At 41.1% G+C, this 23,499-nt stretch overlaps 1 protein-coding gene across 1 annotated transcript in view; it reads left to right on the plus strand.

Moving 5' to 3' along the window:
* The window catches only part of LOC111244377 (MAM and LDL-receptor class A domain-containing protein 1-like), a 107,674-nt gene that overhangs the window by 45,642 nt on the left and 38,533 nt on the right, over positions 1 to 23,499 (plus strand). The window contains exons 4-7 of the mRNA XM_086978958.1: positions 5,624 to 5,675; positions 5,884 to 6,063; positions 14,911 to 15,119; positions 18,260 to 18,433. Coding sequence (XP_086835084.1) covers positions 5,624 to 5,675; positions 5,884 to 6,063; positions 14,911 to 15,119; positions 18,260 to 18,433 — 615 coding nt within the window. The remainder of the gene's footprint in view (positions 1 to 5,623; positions 5,676 to 5,883; positions 6,064 to 14,910; positions 15,120 to 18,259; positions 18,434 to 23,499) is intronic.

The raw sequence follows: 23,499 nt of genomic DNA on the forward strand, positions 1-23,499 counted from the left end.
GCCAATAGGTTCAACTTTCTTGCTGCTATTTCACAGGGGAACAAAATATCCACCGACGACGGAGTGACAGAGCCACCGATTTTCGCACAAATAAGTGATCTGGCTGAGAAGAACAACCTAAAACCGAAGACTTCTCTGATCTAATAAGAAAACTCAGCAGGCAATCAGTCTTCTACATAAACGACTTAGTGATAGCTGGGTCGAACAGGTTCCAATTACATTAAGCTTTGCGCGGCAATCAGATCTGCGACTGACCGTAAGACGGGGCGATAAAGTTAAGAAGGAAATGGCAGAACGGCGGCCACTAATACCTTGTGCCTTTCTCGGTCGCCTCTTACCTATGTGAACCATTTTGTGTACTTGGGGTTGCTCTTCTTTGAGAAGGGCAGAAGGTTCACGTCAAAGAAGTGTGTGCAAGATACATGTTGGCACATGAGCGATCAAATCGCGTTATCGCTTATCTCTCGCAACTCGTTCGTCCTCAAAAAAAGGTGCGATCGCAAGGTATGGGACACGCGTTATTTGCGAAGATTTTATAGCAGAAAACTTCAAACAATTTAATCATGCCAAAGCTTTTTGCGTGACTAGGGGTATATAAAGCGACCCGCAATAGCTTCTGTTTTTCCCAGCTGGCTCGTCACCGCTTTACAATGACTAACGTCGTTGTTTTGAGCTACTAGCTAGGCTATCCTTTGAGAGCAACCTTAGAAACGGGTTGCTGAGTAAAATCTTTAGCCTTTAAACGTCTTTAGTAGCCTTTAAAGGTTTTGTATGCATTAATCATTAACGCTTCATACATAAAGGTCATTTAGGACTACACATAGAGCTAGAAATAACGGTTTGATTTGTACTAGGCCACATGAGGCATTTCAACTCATGTGTTTTTTCCGCTAATTTTACAATATTATTAAATATTAGATCATTTACATTAAGCTCACGAGTAGTTGAGTCGGATCTTTCATTTATTAAGATAGAAAATGTACACGCGAGACCACATGGCGACTGGACATCCTCTCTGAAACACTTCGGGAAGGTAGGAGCCACGCATGCTGGAGCCATCGCTTGCTGTTACAGAAAAAGATCGCTCGTCAAGATCTTCCCAAATCAAATGAGCATACCGCGGATCAATCTCTAACAGCCTTTCCTAAAAGTAATGAGTCAATCTTAGCAAACCGATACAGCCGAAGAATTTTTTCTGTGTTTTATCTTTTAAGGGCAGTTTTAAGTAAGATTGATTAGCTATTGCCAAGCAGCATGACTTAATCAACCTAGCGCTCTGCATATTGCATCAGCCTAGTGCTGGCAAGGGGCTTCCGCGCCGAAGACCGGCGAGATTCTTTCGTAAGCACAGTAGGGACAGGAATCGTACGCGTATGCGAAGCGCCTCAAGCATGAAATAACATTTGCATACTTGTAACGGCTGCCGTAACCGGTCCATAAAAGGCCCAGGCATCGCGGGGCAACGGACGGGATAGTCAGCGATCGATGAAAAAACATGGCATATGCCACTTTATATGTACACTAACACTGCACAATGCCAGTCTGCCCTTCATGAACTTCGACGCGAATTTAAAACGGGCCCGTGCATGCCCTGGACCGGCCTTCTGGATGACCCCCTGTAGTGATACCTATTGTTCTGGTCCAGGATAGTTCAACATATAAGGAGTCGAGGCTGAGAATTAGCCGCAGGTTAACAAAATCATTTGTGGTGTAAGGCTAGATATTTCCTTGCAGAACCTTACCTTTGTTGATCTAATAGTTATTTCATTTAAAAAAAAATGCTCACAAGTTTCAAATACAATAGATATTATGGAAGATTAAATCTGTAGTTGCCTACGCATGACTTGGATCCAATCTTGTTATAAAATATATCATATTTGCGTGCTGTTCAACGAATAATTTGACAAAGCACTGCGTTTCCTGTTGAAGTTGGCGCAATTTGCGGTCATCTTGAATTGTTCCAGCCAGAATTACGTGTAACTATTAGAAATTTTCGCGTAACACGAGTGTTCTCGTAATGGTCTCTGATCTTAGTTTAGTGTGTAATTAGGCGAGCGTTCAGCAACGACCGGTCCGCAATGTAGAGTATGCTTCCGTGTTATCTGTGCTGTAATTTGACTAGAAATTAAAAAAAAAAAAAAAAAAAACTATTAGTGCTCTTAGCAGATAGTATTTACATGTAAAGAAAGACATCTTTCCATTAATTTTACTTAGGCCAAACATAAAATCTATTAAGGCCACTGCCGGGCGATCCCTATAGCGCTGGCAGCCGCTTTCATTCAGAAAACAAAGATGCATTGTTTTAATATACATCTATATATATTTGCATAGGTACGGCAGTTGTGATCAAAACATGGCATTTACTCATCGTCTCGCATTCGAAAATATTTTTTGGTGAATTTTAGCCCAGAACGTCACCTAAAAAACGCTACCAGTCTCGTTAATAATTTTTATTGTTGACATTGATTTTGTCCGCCAACTATTTGCGCTTATTGGTGCACCCGCGCGGTTCTCCAGAAGAGTATAATATATAATATCACAGATATACGTTCTACGAATGTCAACAATACAGTTGTGTGTATATATATATATATATATATATATATAGCTTTTGCAAAAAAGTACACTTTACTCGAAATAACCCATACAGAAGTTAGGCTACATGCTTGAATATGTGTAGTTCTATGGTCGTGATCGGATGTGCACGCCGTACACAGCAGAGTCGTTTCGACCAGAGACTTCTGGAAGCACGGATTTCGATCCTGTAGAAATAAAGAGTCTCTACTCCGTCCCATTTTAGTCGGCTTACTGACATCCACTCCTAATCAGCAGCAGCATCCCGCTAGCAGTGGTACTGCCAGGCTATAGTCGAAGTAACGACCCTCTAGAGGCACTTCCGAAAGAAGCTCTTATTGTTGTGTGATTGCCTTTTTTCCTGTTCTGTTTCTTCGCGTTACTAGATCCCTAGGAGCCTCTCAGTCTCTTTCCTCTAACTTCCATCTTCTTCATTCCCATTTTTCTTTAGGTTTCTTTAGACTTCTCACTTCTCGCCATGCCTCTCGCGGTATGCGAAGAGCCCTTAGCGAGGACCGGTCGCTGTATGCGCCGCTGGCAGCACGCTAGCAAGCCAGCGGCCAGTTTAGATCCTTTGGTCCTGCTAGACCTACTGCTGGGATCGAAGCAACAGTGGCAGAGTCGACTGCGACCAAGGCTTAGTTCGACTAACGGGGTCATCTCTGCAATATTGCGGTTATAATCGCCTGTACACTAAAGCGCGAGGCACGAGCCGGCAACCGCGCGCACTCGGTCGTCGACTCTTCGACTGCTTGGATTCATCGTACTCCCATGTGCTCCCAGAAACAAGCAGATTGGAACGAAGCAGATTTCCCCTTCGTCGTGTCGACTTCCAAGAACAAACTACATACGGTACTAGATAGCGTAAAACGGACGACGCTACGCCTTGTAGCGACGCACACGTAGTCACTTCTGGCTTAGCCAAACGACCATCTTACACAGAAAGTGTACTACTGAAGGCGGTAGCAGGATCGGCAGAGGAAAGGAAAGAACGGATAATGGATTGTTAGCCCCGTCATTATCAGATGCGCTATTGCTCGGCCAGCTTTCGCAACACCAGAGAGCTTCAACTGTCCCTATATGAACGGACATGCGTTGCTACTGCATATGCATATACTGCATGCGTGCGTGTGCCTCAAAAGCCATAGAAAATAGGTTCTATTTAGACTGCTTGTAAATTTGGGTTCTCGTTGTAGAGGGTGTCTTGAAACTCGAGGTCAACCCTTACCAAAGTGATAGAGCTTAACAAACAAACCATTTTTTCCTGAAGCGATATTCAGTGCGCTGTTGAAAATTGAAATTTACTCAAGACGTCATGTGGCAAAATACTATTTTGGGAAATATTTGATTTGAACGCCTGCGTTGCGGCAGGACAAAGCAGGGGCATGGGTTTATACAAGGGAGTCCGTTGTTCCATTTCATATCAGTTATTGCTGCTAATAATAATAATAATAATTATTTTTTCCTCTATGAATTTTAATTCATCACGCTTGCTGTTTTCGCTTCGGAATCAAATCGCTTAAAACCATCCATTGTGGCGGTAGTCGTAGAAGAACCTACGTGAAGCTCAACCACTGATTGCTAATTTTGTAGCATCTAATGTGGACTAACGAAACACTGGCAAAGCCTTTAGCTGGAGATAGTGACATAGCATTTTTTTAAAAAGTGTTGGAGTGAATTCGTTTTGAAGTCTGAGGTCCAAGCGTGATGATACAAAGCTTGCATGTGACCGATGGTTATGTGACTTGTTACCGCTAATTAATTGTAAGGCAAAGAGAGAACAAATTCTACTTTACCTGCGCATATCCTTATTTTCTCAGTAAAAAAAACATATATATATATATATATATATTTGTTATACATTCACATATATTTCAAGTTTGTTTTCTAAAACATTTTCACCGTTAACATCAAAATGAGAATTTTTACTCTGCTTTTATAATCAATTTAAGCATTGGGTAATCCTCTAAAACGCCTAGAAATTTTCCCGTGACAATAACAGCTGTAACAATTGAGCGAGAGTACAGACACTGGCAGCAAAAAGAAAACTAATCGGGGGTAAAAAAAAAAAAGGAAAAGAATTGATTCGGTGCGCTCCAGTTTTATTAATTAGGCTGTTCAGGTAATATGAAAATTGGTCTAGTCTCTCAGTATCAGTTAAACTACTCATAGATCCCTATGGCTGAAGATGACAAATTATGGAACCACCAACAAAGGCTAGACATCGAGCTTACAAACACAAACGGAAAGTGGGGCAATTTCTACAGATTAATATTCACGTATTTGACATTACTCGTGTACGTACGTATGCCGACGCAGCATTGTGTCACTTCATTGCATGATAACTACCTGACAAAAAATCTATACGATCAAATGGAGATCGAGCAGGGATCGACACTTGCTGGATCACGGCCGTTTGCGATGAGGTCAACTTACTTAGATGAATAGTCAACGTCCTTTTGTTCGCTCATCCATCAATCTTGTGTATATGTAAAATGCAGCCATCGATCCAGCCCTAAAGAGTTGGCGCTTCTTAGACTATCGCTACGCAATAACTTTATGTAAATATGATACTTGTCATAATAGTCTTTTAGACATTTTATAGTTAACGCCACACTCGGGGACTCGTAACGAGCCTGCTAATGATCCAGGTCCATTATTTCAATGTATCATATTTAGAAGTAAAGCGTAATCAAAATTATAATTTAGAATTTCTTAAATTTAGTAAATTAAAAATTTCGAATATTTTAGATGTAAAAATAGCGAGATCAAGAAATCTTAAGGGGGCTCGTTTTATTTTTGTTACTTTTTTTTTATCGCAAAATTCTCTTTTTTTGCATTATAAATAGTGCCACGTAGATTTTCATCTAAGGAAAAACATCAACGAGCGTCCCTGTATTTTGGGTAGCTGACTGGAAGCCATTTGCTAATCTTATATTTTAAGTCCGTTATAGTTGTCTGGCATTTGTTGTGCGTGAAAGTTTTACAACGCATAGGTATTTACGAATAATAGACGCATCCTATAATCGCCATTTTCGTATTTTTTTAGACTCGTGAAAAACGCCAGGAAGACGATGACGAAGAGGAAGACGAATTTTCAAGTAAGTTGCGAAGTTCCGCTTCGCTTTGCCACGAAGCAAACCTGTCATGCTCAAAGTAAGCGTGACAATTGCGCTTCCTGTACATATAGGTTAGTGTAACTGTTAAAGTTTGCAATATGAAGGCATGTAGCATCTTAAAGATTACATTGTATATCCGGTGGTTTGTATCGCACTTCAGTTACCCTCCTATTATTACTGCCAATTACAGAACTGATAGAGAGGCCTGAACCTTGCGATTTTGGAACGGGTGAAGAGCTTCGCGCCTGCGGATGGGTCAATACACCTAACATAACGGCTGCGCGAAGCATACCCTGGGTTGCCTCTAGGGGCGATGACGCTTTGTTCCGCGGTGGACCACGGACAGACCACACGGAGAACAACGGCGCCGGTATGAATAACTTCGGTTCAATTAATACGAACTAACTAATTCAGTTTAACTAATTAGCATGGCACATATGATTACCTTCGAAGCTAAGTTAACTTTAAAGCGTTTATCTATTCCGTAATAGTCTACTGTGAAACTGATGTTTGCGTATAGAGATGGTTTTCAGTAGAAAGAAATTCGGGGCATTATAGTCACAGATTCGAACAGCGGGTGAGAAGAGACCCTATTCAAATACATGTCAACTAACATATCACAACGCGAGCCGGACGGTCAAATCTGCCGAGACAACTCCACGATCGCTTTAACGATCAGACACTTGAATGGAATTTACTGATGAGATGTCGACTATGCCGGTTGCACCATTAGGATTGCTAACGTTCACGGAATCGGCAGTGGATTCTGTTATTAAGGCGGTATCGTTGTTATTCTCAAACTATATACGTATAGTGAGACGAAAATGTTTATCTAGTCCATTAATATGTGTGACTGAATTTGTACGCTTCCTTTGTGAGATAAGCTAAGCTTGATAAATCGTTGTTTCTCTATGGGCAATCGGCTATAGCAGAAGGCAAGAATTGACTACTTCTAGATGTCACTGATTTAGCGCCGCTGTGGAATGGAGCAGTGTCAACACTGACCTCTAACGTCATATCTGACAATTTTCATATTAGTTTTCGTTTGCTGCAAATATCCCTCTGAATTGGCATATCTGTTAAAGACCGAAAAAAAGAAAAAAAAAAAAAAGTCAAAGTCTCACACGACGCAAGCGGTAAAACGTCCAGCATCCAGCTAACTAAATTCTTTCATGCTAATTACGTTATAGATATCTTGAATGCAATTTTGATCAAATAATAGTAAGGGGACGAGGATTGTTAGTGGCTCGTGAAGGGAGACAAGATGTAGGGGCGGGAAAATGGGAAAATTTCCTGAAAACGCCTTGTTATTTAGTTGAATAACAGGCAACGGGAATAGATTAATACGGGGGTCATTAGGATAGGACAGCGGCAGTGCTCAGAGGAATTTATGCGATGAATAATGAAAGAGTACCGTTTATGCCGCTCCAATGTGTTTGGTTGGCCACGAGGTCCTATTTTCGTTTACTTTCGTTCTGTTGTGATTTGCGGGAAAATAACAGCAGATGCGCGTACACGAAAAGTACGTGAAGTTGGACACACAATGTATACAGACTGACGTACACAGGACTTAATGCGTGCACGGCTCAATTGCATTAAATACAACCGGCGACTGCAGCTCTCCTGAGTCGAAACCTGTCGGTGAAAGCTTGACGTCAAAGAGGTTTCTCATAGTATTCATTTGCTTTTATGGATGAAGTTTAAAAAAAAGGCGTACGTTGAAAGCCTACGACGCTTTGCGTTGGTTGTTCCTAACTCGTCCTTGCCGCGTCCCCGAAAGGAATAACAGCATCCTTTTTACCTCTTCAATTGTATGATTATACTGTACAGACTTAAAGAAATTTACAGTGCATCCAGACAGGGCGTCGATTCCTCCTATCGCACGCTCGATAGATATCAACACTTAGAATTAATTACATAACAGCATACGTATGCATCGTAACAGATGTACATTGCTTAAAATTGTCACTAGTAGATAACCTGCAGACTGCTTTTGTTTTATCAGATATCAAGCCATCGTTCGAGAGACTTGAATAAGGGCCACCGCGTAGATGCTCAAAGCAAACAACAACATTCTTAATACCGTCTATGACGGGAACTTCCCAAGTTACATTTTAGCAGTCGAAAATCACATATGGCAAGCGTTGTCGCCATTGCTTTTACCTGCTGCTGTCACTGTCGTCTGGGCGGTACTTGTAACATGACATTGAGCAAGTCATGATCGGGCTGGTGGATAAGAGGAAATCTTCACTGCATTACTTAATCGCGGCGTTGTGCTGTGAGTAAAAAGTCTTCGCAGAAGGCATCCCACCGTAAAGATGTCGTGTAGTCGTTCTCTGAAAGATGAAGAGAGCTGCCGCGTTCGTCAAATATGTACGGGCTATGTTGACACATCTCTAAGGCTAAAAAAGCGGCATGCCGTTGGGGCGGACGTGGTCGACAACTAAGTAAGCCGACACAGTAAAGGCGCTGTAACCTGTCGAGAAAGTTGAGAAGCCAGAGTCTCGTATATTTTTGTTGGAGTCGAAGCTGTCGGCCCATAGCGATTCTGTATTGGCAAAAAAAGCAGAGACTTTTATTTAAACTGGCCCTGCGAATTTCTCTATGTACAATAAAAACTAACCACTGCAGAACAGCAATTGTCAACTAATTATACGCGTTGCATGATTTTTGCTACATACATTAACATACCCCTATTAACAAGATGGCAGGATTATATCGAACTAGCAAAATGTAAGTAGAGCTGCCGTAGGTTCAATGCGAGTCAGTGTCGAAATATGGCTTATTTATATACAGAGCTAAAATGACATTTTAGTTTGGAAACAATACCGAAGTGAAGTAAAGGTCAGGCTAGCTGATGTCGCTGGCCGCGCGCACGTCTCTTCTTCTCTTGAAAACTCATAGCCGATGAAGTTTGCCCACTCTGAGTTTTGTTGTCGTTGGTCCCGGCAGCTCGTTTCGAAATGATAGTGCGGCCCCCTAGTTTTTTTTTCTAATGATGATTCGAATAGAAAGGGCATCCGGCGGAAATGGCAGATCAGTGCAATTCTCAAAGCGACAGTCATTTTTGTCATCTGTTGACAGAACGTTCAACTGGTTCCAGCCAACACGAACCGACAATAACAAAAAAAAGAACATTTTTCTCTATCTCGAAATCATTAGCTTATTTACAGGCACACGGCAAACGATGACACTCAGTATCATCATTAGTGGATAGGCTTACGTCTAAAATTCGCAAGCTGACGGCCACCAATGTTGGTGGCATATTCTATAATTAGTTAGTTTTGGATACTACCACTGCCGCCGATACTGAAATTTGCTTTATTCAATTTGATTAATATAACAATAGTGTTAAGCCACATAGCTGCAGACGCCTCACTTCTGTATAGAAGCACATAATGATAAAAACGTACCGGGTGTAGGGCAAAGACAGTGAGCGGCGCCATCTGTCGAGTAACCCTTTTAAATGTCGCAGAATTTTCATGAACAAATATCCGTCGTGCTTTGCTACGTCACAACTATCTGTGGTTTTCTTTTTTTATTCACTACCTAAATTAAGGATCGTCTTTTGATTGAATTCGGAATCCAAAAATGATTGTATCAGTGTCGTATCTGCGTTTTGATGGGAAGAGACATAAATCATAGACCTTACTTCTGTTCAACATCTATAAGAATTGGCAACTATAGTTCCATAGCGGCATCTGCACGTTCCTGACTACTGCGGACTATTGACATACCGGCAATAAATCGTAGGTCGCCTTATTTCCTATCATTTACGATATTACGCCTAGCTTGGCACTGTTGATCGACAACGGTTTGAAAAACGAAGCCTGAAAACGTAGCGTTGTGTACCACCCGTGTTAGAAGGCTAACTAGAAAAAAACTTTATCCATTAAAAAGAATTGATACCAATGGTACTTCAGAATAAGAATCGATACCGCTAGATAATGCCACCAGTATCAACCATGATCGGATGAGTTGGGCGCTAATTCAGTAGAGCGAGCCAATTAATAGTAGTACATATGCAAATCCCAGATGCCTTTTGGGCTTATAAACCATTTCGCAACTATTCAGTGGACCTGCGACCCACTGCTTAGTCCTCGCGCACCTAGCAGAGACGAAGTCCACGACCATGCCTAATGTTATAAGCGCTCACTGGTGACCTTCTGGGCCATTGCTGCCTATCTGCTATTCTTATAGTCAGGGAATGCCGGGACAGCTTCGTGTAGAGTCCACTAGATTTCCAAGCAAGTAAACTATAACACCAACGATGTACTATTACTCACTATCCAGTTAAAATCAGTAATTGGGCCGTAATTCTGAAGTATATCTTTCAAACAGGAGTAAAAAAAACTCGGTTTCAGCTGTCTTTAATCCCGAGCAAATTTAGCAGAAGCAGAGGCAGTCCCTGCGATAGTTTACTGAGTAACTTATTTACCTGCTAACCTTAGGGACACGTTGTGGTCTAAGTTCAAATCCAGGCATAGACATACGGTCCGTTTTGTGGTGGAACCCACTCGAAGAGGTAGCCTGCGAACTCGAGTTCGATAACGATTAATATGGGAGGTGTTATTGGCACCGTTGAGACCAATATGTAAATATATGACTCCCAAGAAACGTACTCGGAACTAATCCATCATGTTACCATAAACAAAAAGTGCTACTTGCTGCTAGTTGCAAGAATTTTATTTTCTCTATCTAAACACACGTATACAATTTGTATTTTAATGTATAGCCACACGAGCCGATTTCATGATATCACCCATAGTGTATGGGTACGTGCAATTTATTAGTAACGTATTCTGTATGCGTTCGTTTGGTGCATATATTGTCTGGCTGCGTTCATGTAGCAGTCATACGAATTTTTTTCCAATGCGATTAGTTCTCCTTAAAGAGTCTTATGTGGGCAAAGTTATGAGAATGCACTGTATAAGTAGCAGTAGGGGAAGCAGGCCACGAGTTGAACAAGGAAACAACGGGCATGTATCGATCATCGTTATCCTAATTAATCCCATGGTAGCAATTGTACTTTTCCAGAATTGTAAGTATGCCTGATTGTGTAACTCTTAGTACCTTGAAAGACAGTAAAATCTAAGGGTACCAATCTTCCTTGGCCAGCGACGCGTTATCAATGAAACAGATTTTTTACAGGTTAAGTACGGGTTTTTTTTTTACAATCCATCCGATGCACAATACGACTAACTATTATAAGCCAGAAGAAGAGATGCTTATATTTTTTTCGTCTAGATAATATGTTTACAATTCAAGTTCAAAATTTTGTCTCTGCTGGTGGGCCATTGCGGCAGGCATGTCGTTTTATGCCTGCTAGCGTTATCCAACAGCTTTGTTACTGCATGAGCTACCACGAATCTCTCGCATCTCTCGGATTTCCTCGAAACACCGAGTCCCAACCGAGCGGATCGCCGACAGAGTCTAACGCCCGCACGTCGTATCTTTATTCTTCGAGTTTTTACGTCCGGTATCTATTGCTAGTAAATCTGCAATTTCATATGGTAAAGCAGATCGTTTATACCATACAAGCAGCTGGCAGCGGACTTTGCAAATGTTGGAGAGGTTATAGCGAGCTCTGTTGCTTCGTATTAGGTATATATTGCCCATCATTCGGGATTGTAGTGGTAAACCATGTAGCTATTGTTACTTATATCGAATATAGGACGTTGACCAGTTAGCAGTCCGATGGCTTCGTTTTCTCTCTTAATGTTTTAGTCATTATTGATCTGAATAGAGATAGATAGGTTGCTCATATGCTCTACGTGAAGCATAATGCTGAATCTATAGAACCGTTACCAATTGCCAAAGTTACAAGGTCTACGGTACGCCACCAGAGGTGGGGCCGTCGACATAGTTTTCAAAAAGAGGGCTTACAATTGGCAAAAATGAGCTAACAGTTATTTGTAAGCAAACGCTAAAACTACTTTTTCCCGACGGTACGCTTGCGTCTTCGACCAGTCTGCGCCTCGCGCCCTTTCTTGGCTCCTAAGAGTCTAACGTCTCGCTGAAACTCAGCTTATCTGGCTGTTTGTTCGCCTCTGTATACACGTGCAACCCAAATTGATTTCGTGAAGTAATTGCACGCTTAAATGAAATCCTGACCAACTGCAGAAGGGTACTGGATCCGGAATACGTAAAATCCGAGGTCGGTGTCGTGTGTGCGGCCAAAGGTAAATTTGTTTGGATTTTGCTGGCAAATTTAAAATTGGACCCGGTTGTTTCTTCGCATCGCGGAATATGTGTAATGCATTAATCCCATAGGAAAGTGGGATCATTTTAGCAAGGTAATCAATCATCACTGGAATGAGTTAGTCAACAGGGTAACGTGTTCGGTTATAATAAGCTAGGAGCCAAATCGAAGAAACAGCTTCGGGAGCATTGCAATGTCAGTCAGATATTAGGACAGACTGATAGCAATCGATTGACGGCACTACATCGATAAGACAGTTGAAATAGAATAAATAAAGGAATCACTGCACTATTTTCATAGGTTCACCAAAGGTTAGGTTAGGTTAGGTGCGACCAATCGCTGGAACAATGTAATGAGATAACTGTAAAGAAGCAAGACTGAATTGAGTCAAGCTCGTTAAGGCAGATAGGATGCTAGTGAAAGAATAATGAGGCGCGTATAGCAGACGGGTAGGTATTATAGCATTACTGTTGCTACAGGCTATACTTTACGTTAGGCTGAATTAACACAATGTGTAAGTTAAATCCAACAACGATAAAATGAGCCCGGGGCAAAACTTCTCTGAGTCTATTCAGAATCTAAATAGCATATGTAGAAAATCTATTTCATTGCTCGTTTAAGTAGCACCGTAATAATGACAGCGGAGCGACGACTCTTGTTACGAGAACTATCCGGCTGATAAAATAAGCAACGCTTAGGATTTTGGATCGATGCATTTTCACTAGGACCCTTTATTTTTAGGTGTAACTATGTCATTGTTAGCCGAGAGAAGGACTAGCGACAAAATGTTTCACACCGTTTCCTGCAACTCACCAAGTCTATCTATTATATGATTGTACGAGATTACTTGGCCTCTACTCAAGCCAAGTAGAAAATAACGTTATCATGTAATCTCCCTCCATATGACAATACTAAGCAGTGTTTCCGAACACAATGGCCCATAGGCCAAGATCTAAAGATGCACGAAGCTTATAGACAATCATAATAAATGTCCACTAGAGGCTAAACCGTGCGCGTCTAATTATATTAATTTCTACGGCGAAAGGTTCCAGCCCCCAACGAATAACACCAAATGATGAGAACCAGGCGCTTCTTCGTTCACGCACGTTAGACCGCACAGAAGTCAGCCACGGCTGTTCATTACGCCTGCCCCCATGCGACCCCAAGGTTGCTACCTACTAAATGGGCAATCACTATAGAATGGACTTGAGCACAGTCATCTGAATGTTTTAAGTAGACTCTGTCTACGAAACAAGCCGTGGTCTATTCACGAAATATTGGACATATATTCTAACGTTTTTACGTCCGGTTATTGGCTGTTCGATGTTCGTTTGATTGTTATAGTCTCATTACGCAAGCTTCTCGTTATTGGCGTCTCTAGCTGCAAACATTCGATAGTTTGATTTTAAGGGCGCACAATCGTAGAACAGATAAAACAGGCTTTCAGTTATTTCGGATGCGCGATGCTATTCCCGTTCATGTATTGCTTACTATTTACTCAACGCTGCTGGTGATGCTAGCGTGGCAGAAACAGACGTCAGTCTGACGACTACGGTAGTAATGTTTACTGCCAAGTCCTCGTTTATATAACGACAGTTAAGCGCTTGGTCGAACCACCCCATACCCGATATCCGCGATGGAACTCGTAGAGAGCCGACGTGCCGCCTATGGCATTCCCTTTTTATTCTTACTCTTATGCTCTCTCCCTCTAAGCCCTCCCACCCTAATAGAAGCCCCCTTTTATAGTCTTACAGTCACCTATAGCCTTGTGTAAGGTCCAAGGAATAGCGTCTTCTCTCTTTTTCCCTGGTATAGCTCCCCCTCAAGCTCGGGGTTCTGAGCAACTCAGGACAAACGACGACTGTTTCTCATACCCACCTCATTCTTTCCATAGGGACTTTTGGCCTGTCCTTGCAATCGTTGGTGTGTGTCGTAGGCGACTTGAAGAACGAACTCAAAACGGAAAAACGAACAGACGACCAACACGCATATACACATAACTATAATTGCATACTGAATATATGCCGATAAATAGTCGTGCGTGTATGCACAAAGGCCAAAAATTAAGACTCGTAACGCTTCGGGCGCCTTTGTTGCTGCTGTTATTGTATGCAAAGGTGGTTTTCGATATACTTCCCAGTCCGCCTTTAATCAACTAATATGAAGCCAATAATGAGCTAAGATCCAAGGTCTCGAGACTCACCAATGATCAAGTGACACATATAGTCTTTTTGAGTGGTGCTTAATAGCTCAATAATGATTGTTTAACGTTAGCTTATTGTTTAGCAACTAATTGGGCGATTTACACTGTTTAACTGCTATGGGAACACTATATATATATATTCGAATTGGTCCAAACCCTATAATTTAATGACAGTCAGCCTTTACGCGCGAACTTGTCTTGACAGATTGAGTTTGAGACATTGTTGCTCGTATAGTTGCATCTTTTTTTCTACCTGGCATCTACCACATAGTGGTGATTATTTGCCTAACGTGTACGCCTACGAACACGAAACTTCAAGAAAGCTTTTCAGAGTTCTGTCAACTATCCAGACGTTATGAAAACCTTATGACCTAAATCATAGTATTGCATGCCGCCGGATAAAATCCGACGGCTGCTCACTAAATCTCTATCCTCCTAATCTCAGATACTTACATAAAAGATTACAATTGTGCTTGCTTGTAACCATCTCGGCTGTAGGCGATGTACGTAATTGATGATAGGTAACTAGCTGTTGATATTTTCAGACTTGAAAGACTCTACTCTCCAAACTTGTAAGGGCTGAAATGTACGGGTATTGAAAAACATCTTCTCGGAAAGATATTCATACAATATATTCTAGTATAGTCGACGACTAAAGTTTACTAACTCCTTTGTAAGGGTTTTATTCAGCGATTTTATAGTTAAGACGATTTAATAAGCCATAACGCGTCTGCATGTGATCTTTCATATACAGTGTTTGTATTAACACTCATACGATCGCGAAGTAGTGCAAAATCTGTTGTGGTTTTCAGGTGGATACATCTATTTTGAAACGTCACGAGAACCTCCACGCCAGCCCCCTATTTTACCTGGTGGAGTGACAACCGAATCGAATAATATTGATGTTGGAGGTGGGGCAGCCGCGGGAAGTGTCTCTGGGGTCGCCCAGCCTGATGAACCTGTCAATGATTTCGAGTCCGCAGTTCTCGCTACACGAAACATCTCGGCAACCGGGCCACAGGTTGGATTATAGCGGTTGCTGTCACAATATATCTGCGTTGTATAAAAGCACTGCACTAACCGACATATAAAGATAACCGAATACTCTTTGCACAACGTAATATTATGTGCTCTCTTGAAGTTTTGTTATACGTCATTGTATATGGACTAATTACACTTAAATGTATAATATTCTGGGCCTCATCTTGCAAGTTCCCGGCATCTGACGGTCAGAAGCACTAATACAACGTCTATAACAAAACAAGATAACTGTGACACTCATTTTGACGAATGTTGGGAGAGTTACTCGAAGCGGTCTGACTGTCTGCGATAGCTTAAAATATTTATTAACAGTCGATAGGTTCAACTATGCAGACCTTTATGCAACAAGAAGGGAGGGAAAATCATTTCTAAAGAATTTTCAGCAGACTAAGCTACAGAGAAAGTATCATTTGGCATCTCCCTTACTAACATAGGTATTTTTATTGACCGAGCGGTAATACTCCACCCTTTAACCTTTTTGTTTACCATTGGTAATATCGCCCGTGCCTTGTGTGAGACCTGTACAGAGCGACTTTTCCCGTCTTTTAAGAAGCTTAGTCTGTAGATCCATAATTTTTATGTGTTTGTCTCGATAGTGTCAGCTTTCTCGAGCTGAACTAATAAACTTCATTAAGTGTGCGCCCTTTTTTTAGTGCCTGGTCCTATGTCAGAATTTGATTGAATTCTACGATCCCGTTGGGCTTTTTCCGAGAGTCTATGTTACATAGCAGCTCTATGGATTTGCAGGGAGGTTGAAAAAGGTTACACAACCTATGCCACTGTATTTTGCAAAGTATATTGATTTACTACAATCCGATGCGAGTTTTAACCGTATTGAAAAAAACGATACTGAAAAGCTGACTAAAATCGACTTTCTCCAAGACGTCAAAGAAGCTGTACGTCAAGATGTTTCAACACGAAACAAAGCCGATCAACACGAGAAGCTCTTCCAGTGTTTCAACAGAGCATTTAAGACAGCTTATAAGAACCATTTTTTCAAACAGCACAAGGAATTTTTTAATCAATAATGTATCCAATGTGAATAGTTATCTATATTATTCGAAAACGTCTCTCTTAAAGATTAGCAATTAGTCTCGTTAAGGGTAGCATCGTAAAAATGAGGACAGCTCAATTTTGAATTTAGTCCTTACTATGGATATGAACTTTCAGTGATAAACCTACCGGCTATTGTATATGCACGTATTGTGCATTTCGTATGTGCTTACGGGCCAGTAGCCTCGAGGCTAAACTTCAAAGTCTCGATTCAACCTTTCGTATGACGACGTCGAAGCAGCGTTCTCACGGTCTTGGAATGTTCGAAGCGTTCAAATGGTCGGAATGAAAAACCCAGCAACTACGGCCCGGCTTACTTCAACGTCTACCCGCTAAAAAAACAAATGGAAACGTACATGATAGAGACACTGAATCGTAAATTGACATGCCTTGTGGGTGATCTAGCGCTTCTGTAAGAAAAATGTGTGTGTATTTTCTGCTAGTTCCGTGTAGTCTGTCCGTAGAATATTTTCAATATGTAAGTTTCCGGTCAAGCAATGAGACAGCAATCTCGTACGGCGTTCAGGCGGCTGGCTGTTTCGAGCGATTAATACTCTGAGAGGTTACGAGCGCGTTTAGATATCTTAGGGTCTATCGGTTGCCAACTTACTCGCTCTCTATTAAATAATTGCCGTCGGCGAACAGTTCTGTTCCCACTGTTTTCGAGCTACGAAAGCTTTCGTTCAAGAGGTCAGACTTAGATAAATAGACATGGCATAAAATGTATATATATATATACATGGCGTCGGCGCGTTTCCGTACAATCAGCAATGTGCAAGTGAAAGCCTCTTCTAGCGCTTTTACTCGACTCAATCACCTTCGGCGCTCGAGAAAGTCTTGGAGATATCGGGCACTGCAGTATCTCACTCAGTATTTCGCTAGGTCATCGTAGAACCGAATCTGCCCAAATGACTACTTACGCTTTTTCATAGTAAAGGAGATTATGGCCTGATTACTTTGATAGTTACCTCTAAGCATAACCTTACCAGATTATCCGTACCCGTGATCCACACATACTTAGTCATGGCCAAAAATGTGCTCACATGAAACAAGTGAAGTTTCCTAGTCATGCGATGCCACTGTTGTTACATATCGTATTTGCCTGCTTGTATATAATCACTACCTCTACATAGAGTCTATCGTTTGCTTTCGGCACACATTAGACGGGATTTTCAGCATCGAATTGGGCGGGGAAAGCTTTAATGGCCCCAGGGTTCACATTTCATTGTAATCATCATACACAGTTAATATATTGATATAACTGTCGATAAAAGCGATATAAGACGAGTTTACTCGACCTACCATCCTGTTCAATATGCATTACGCCTTATAAGCTATGCATGTATGTGTTTGCGCACGACCCTATGTGATTTGTACGAGAATCTTGATGCATTTCTCCAAAAAGGCTCAAATGAAACAATAAAAAAAGCCTTTTTGCCCTGTTTCCGTCCTCCGATATATTCCTAATCAAACTGGTCCTCTTTTTAGGACGGCTGGAAGGTGGGTAGGGAAAGCATTTATCCTGTTTGAGTGAAGTCCAGCATAAGGGAGCACCGATGTTATAGCCTAGCCTTAGTGTCAACAATGGGCGTGCGGCAGGTTGATAGGAGCTTTCGCATTCTTTTAAGCCTAGAATAGAGATATAGGAGCTTTATAAAAAAATAAAAAACAAAATTGTAAACGTGATTTTTATTAAAAAAATATATATGATTTGTCCAAACCGTTTACACAACTTGCATATAAACACATAACTAAAACAAATTCTTCTGTTGGTCCTTCAACGTTGTCTGCTTCCCGCCACGATAGAGCCTTAACAAAAGATTTTAGACTGAGAACAACTAGGTGCAAAGTTGTCCTGTGAACATAAGGTATGTTAAAACGTAGTTAAGGCTTCCATTAGGCACCAAATTTTGCTTTTCTGAAAAGAAAATATCGACGGCAAATACTTAATTGCCATCTGCTGTTGTCTATTACTGCCTTTTACTCTAAATACAGTACAAAAAACATGAAGCGTGAAATATCAAATCTAAACGAACAAAGTTTGCATGTTACTTTGTTAAATTGCAGGGTTTTTGCATATCCTTCTTTTACGCAATCGAAGGTCTCTCGGTAGACCGTTTGCGGGTGATCGTCATGGACGTGAACACATTTGAAAACATCACCGTCTGGGAGAGCGACGACAACTTCGATGGGAAGTGGCAGAAGGGTGAAGTCGCGTACACTTACGGGTGGCCTCATCAGGTACGAACAAATCGATGGCAAACTTTTGCTGCCCCATTCCTATTACTCTTAAGCTTCTTCTCCCATCCGTATATACTTCAGGTTGGATGAAAGTGAGAAATGTAGGGATGGAATCTATTTAATATGGAGCAAACTCAAAATAACATCAACAAAAAACAGCAAAATGTGAGTCTTTTTTTTATTGTCAACTTCTTACATTTAAGACCTTACTTAAATAAAATACCAATAAGTTTGGCTTTTCTTGGCTTTCTTTATAGCAGTTATTTTTCAACCTAGTTTCTGATCACTTCTTCACGCGTCTGGTTCTATCACTGAAATGGCGACACTGATATTTTAAGGGAATTCTAAGAAAAATAAGTTTGTTCACCGTTTCTGGATTGTCTTAAAATGAGAATCCCCCAGATAGCCGAGAAAAAAGATTGCATCTTAAGAAATCACTGTCTGTTGTGCCATGTAAGCCTCTTTTCCGATGAAATTTCCGAAAAAAAAAACTTTCCGACCGCTATCAGGGGATAGTTTCAGGTTCCCTTGCGCCCCAAATCGTTGAAAAGGATTTGCAGGACACGTAACTTCAGCGAGATGGTCTCTTCCACAACATCTTTAACAAGATTACGTTACTATGCTCAACTTTTGGGGGTATCAGGTGTATTACGATAACTGACAAACGGACAAGTTTGGAAAGATGGAAAACTTCCATATCGGTTTGGAAGGTTGGAAGAGAAAGAATGTCTACTGGCATTACGTGACTATTATCCCGATGGCTGTGGCGGTGATGGCGGTGTTCAGAAGCGACGAAATCGGCCCGCCACAGAGGTTGCTTCGTTAGTGACTTACCCATCCGTTGACGATAACCTGCGCCAGCCATCGAGTAGATGGCTTAATTTATCGATTTTGACCCTCCAGGGTCATCTCTTAATAGTTTTCCCCGCTTTAAGGTCCCAAGACTCTGAACGCGGAATAAAAAAGAAACGAGAATTCAGAAAGTTACAGAACTCGAGCGAGGCATGAGAAAATGAAGTACAAGAAAGGGCAGAAAGTGAAAAACGAGGCAAAGATTCGTACAGATTCGCAACGTCCAAATTATGTAAGGGCAATGATGACAAATGCTGTTTACGTACCGTGAACTGGACTTGAAGCGGTTTAGAGGGAGTTACTATAGATACCGGCCGTGTATAAGACCGAATGTGTTTCTTTACGTTATTTCGACCTGTTATAACGAATACTTTCTTTTTTTAGCTGGGTTTTTGGGACAACTTTTGAGACGCATTGCATTAATTGCACGGACCTCTCTTGAGAACAAGGCTTTCCGATCCAAGATCAACTAATAGCTAGGGGCTTTCCTTATTGTTTATAGGCCACTAGAGTTAAACTTACCACCGAGATGAACCTATGCATCAACTTGGATACGCATAGGATTCTACGCAACGCTATTTCCTAGATAGAAAATAATGAAGCAGTCCAAAAGGTAGATAGATAGATAGATAGATACCTAGACGAATCGTGAAAAACAACCCGATTACTCTACAATTGTGATCTAAAGCAATTTCCAAATATATTGTTTTAACATTGACATAAAATTATTGTTATATTTCTATTATTCCATGTAACATGACGGGTGTACTCTTGATACGCTACTAGAGAAACTAACACTTTTTTTAAACATTAAGTTCTAGTTTTTTTTGGTTGATTTACATTTTTATTTCAATCCGTTCACTCGGAATAGAAATAGACAAGACTTGGATAATGATCGGACGTTGTATTTAGGTGGCAATGTTTTGTTGACAATACTACTATTGCAGAGTGGAACTGTTGTGACTAGGTACTAGGTATGTACCACTGCACTTAAGCGGTTCTTATAGTCTAGCGAATGACACCTTCACAAGCACTTCCTGACTGCTTCATCCTCGTTCCTATTTATCCAGGCTTCTTTTTGGCGATTTTTGTAGCTCAAAAACTCGAATTTATTTGCCGTCGCGGGACGCAATCGGGCTCCGAAGCAACCCATGTCAACTGTCAATGGGTCATGTGTAAGTCACTATTTGCCGTTTGAATGGCTGCGTCGGCGTCGTCGAAGACGTACGCCCATGTACTGAGGTAAAGGAAGCCTTCACTGCCGACGTTGTTAAAGAAGGAGGCACCAAAAAAGCGGAAAAAGGGGTCAGAACGGAGGTGAGATCAAGTAGAGCGCGGAGCAAATAACCGTGTGGCGGAAGACGACTCTGGTATCGGTCCTGCATGGCTGAAACCGCCTCTCGCCGACCGAGAGCTGGAAATAATTTCGCGCAATTATTTTCAGTGCCCCAGACCAAACTGAGCGGGACTGTAATGAAGGCAAGTTTCGATCTGGTGTACCTTGGACGCATCTTAGCAGGAGAAATAGCACAATATCCAAGTGTCTATTTTTACTGAACTATATAGTTGCTCTGTAGTTCACAAAAACGGAGGAATTTCTATTAATTTCGATTCCTTCGATTACTGTTGTTAATATCATATATAAATGAATGCAGAGAGTGACCTATAGTTTTACTACTTTGCGACGACAGAGACTGGTTTCATCTGGGTACCGAGTAAGGGCCTGTACGGCTAATTTGATAAAGATACAATAACACTAAAAAAAAAAATAGGACAACTTATTCCGATCGAAATTTTGTCACAAGAGCTTTTGTGTAATTTATAACTATATAATTTGAAATTCAGCTCTTGAATGCTTTACAGTTTATAAGTGTCTTTTCACCTTGGCTTCTGCCAGAATCATTGGCCCAGCAATGTTATGTTATATACGCACAATAAGCACTAATGAAACATCGAGAGCAGTGGCATTTTTATAGTTCATGAACCAGGCAAACACGATTGTCGGTATGGGCGGGATAATTGCGTAGAACCTTCATGTGTACGTTTGAGCCGTGCGCCATAGGTTACTGCAGCCCTACTTCATTTGAACTGTTTTGCTGGCATCATCTGGCCGTCCCAGTAATTTCTCACTGCTCCTAGCAAATTCTTGTTTCTTCTCTCATGGGAATACTTGAAGTTTACGGCACCGGAAAGTTAACTGCGTCCCGAGATCGCCCATGGGGTAGGCAATATTTATCCAGCATGGGCCCACTCCAAATCAAAAGGATCTCTACATTGTAGTGTCGTCTAGGGAAAGCTTACGCTTAAGGAGAGAGCCATGGCTCTCTCAAATCCAAAAAATTTAACACCGACGGAAGTTTTTACCCCGAAACTAGCAACTTAGCTGTTTGTTGCACAACATATACGGCGGGTAAGTTTTACTATCATGTCCTGTGGACTGCATGTATCTGAATAGTTACGCGGATAGGTATCGTGCAGCCAGAATACAATACATCGATTTTTTGTGGATAAATTGGATAAAAATTGCCCACAAGCAAATTCATATATATTTATATATATATATATAAATATATATTCATGACAAAATAAGAAAGGCCCAATGAAATAAATGTTTAAACTTGGGTTGAACTGAAGTAATGACGAAAATGTAACACACGGCGTCCCTTTGCCAAGCGGTATCCTGCATGTGCTGGGATAGATAGCCACTGTAGACACCAAGACATCTGAAGCAGGAAGCATGCCTTTATATTGGTGGATCTGAGGGTTTCTGATTCGTGAGTCACGACCCTACAATTGGAAGAAATTTAGACTAACATCTGAAACAAGTTTAAAAGGCTGTTCCGGCTGTGTAATAAGCAAACGATAGAGGACGAAATACAACCTGATTCGCTTCTGAATTGTACTTTTGAGGTAATCATAACATGGCAAACCCCTAGAAAATAGTAACTTAGACACTCCGCTGGAAATAAAATATATTTAATTTATATTAGGTCCTGATTTGTCCATTTGACTTTACGCTAGTATCAATATACTCAAACTTTACCTTCGTATGTTTATAAATAACTATATATACTATATATATATATATAGTTTATATATGTATATATAACTATATATAAACTACAATACTAAATGCCGTTATTCCACAACCTATCAAAGATAAACAGTAGGGAAAACAGCTGGTGTTAATTTCGAGTTGAGCACTATACAATTACAGAATAGTTTTTCGCGATATTTATTTTCCAATGTGAAACGGTGCAATACTTAGATGAAACTAGGTTCAAGGCTGGTGCACTTTTGTATCCATACAACTTGCTAATTTTATACTAGCATTAAATAGAGACACTAGACGTCGTCGGCCCGAGACAAAAGAAGATAGTTGCAGTTAAGCCTTTTTAAAAAGAAAAGGCAAATTGATTATGTACAGTTAAGCTTGATGGCTAAGATATACGGCAAAGATTGTGTAGGAGTATCGCTTATCTAAATCAAAGCTCTTCTACGCATCTTACCTTCAGGGACAGGGGCAAGGGAACAGTTTCAGGATTGTTAGTTTACATTACTTCAGAGTTTCTCTGTCTAGATGCCTTACGTTGCAACATTTACTGCTGAAGGTTTTTTTGTAAGCAACGGTGTACTCTGTGTGCTTAATGCGTATTTCTTTGAGTGGTTTACCATGGCAACCATGAACATTCGGCTATCACTGGTTCATGATGTTGGATAGGCCAGTTAAAGAAACCTCAGACAAGTCCAGCAAGATCCATCCCGATTAAATCAGAATTTAAAAAAAAAAAGGTCTTCAGGTCGCATTGCATTGCCAACGTACATATAACGTGGCGCGGGACATATAACTGTTTTTTCATGAAATAGGCTACAAAGTCTTGACATGTGAGGTCACTAGGCCGGCTGAGGGTGACGGTCAGGTGCTACTCCTCGCACTTAAATATGGCCTTAAATTGCTTCTGAACGTCGCCATCCTCGTCAAAGTTGCATAGACTGTACTTCACGTTAAAGGTTTTACCTGTATCGAACTTATAGGCCTGCAAGGAACCGCGTTCGATCGAGAACTGGTAGAGCGGGTACGAAAGGCAAGTGTGACTTTGCTTAAATCAAAGGCTTGTTTTGGCTATAAGTGCTCACTTAAAATTAGCATGGGACACCCTCAGGCACCGTCTCTAGGCCGAACAAAGCCCCAACTAGAGACTGTTTCGTTCCCG

This window comes from Varroa destructor, unplaced genomic scaffold (assembly GCF_002443255.2).
Source record: "Varroa destructor unplaced genomic scaffold, Vdes_3.0 BEIS01000002.1, whole genome shotgun sequence".
In the NCBI taxonomy this organism is placed as follows: Eukaryota; Metazoa; Arthropoda; class Arachnida; order Mesostigmata; family Varroidae; genus Varroa; species Varroa destructor.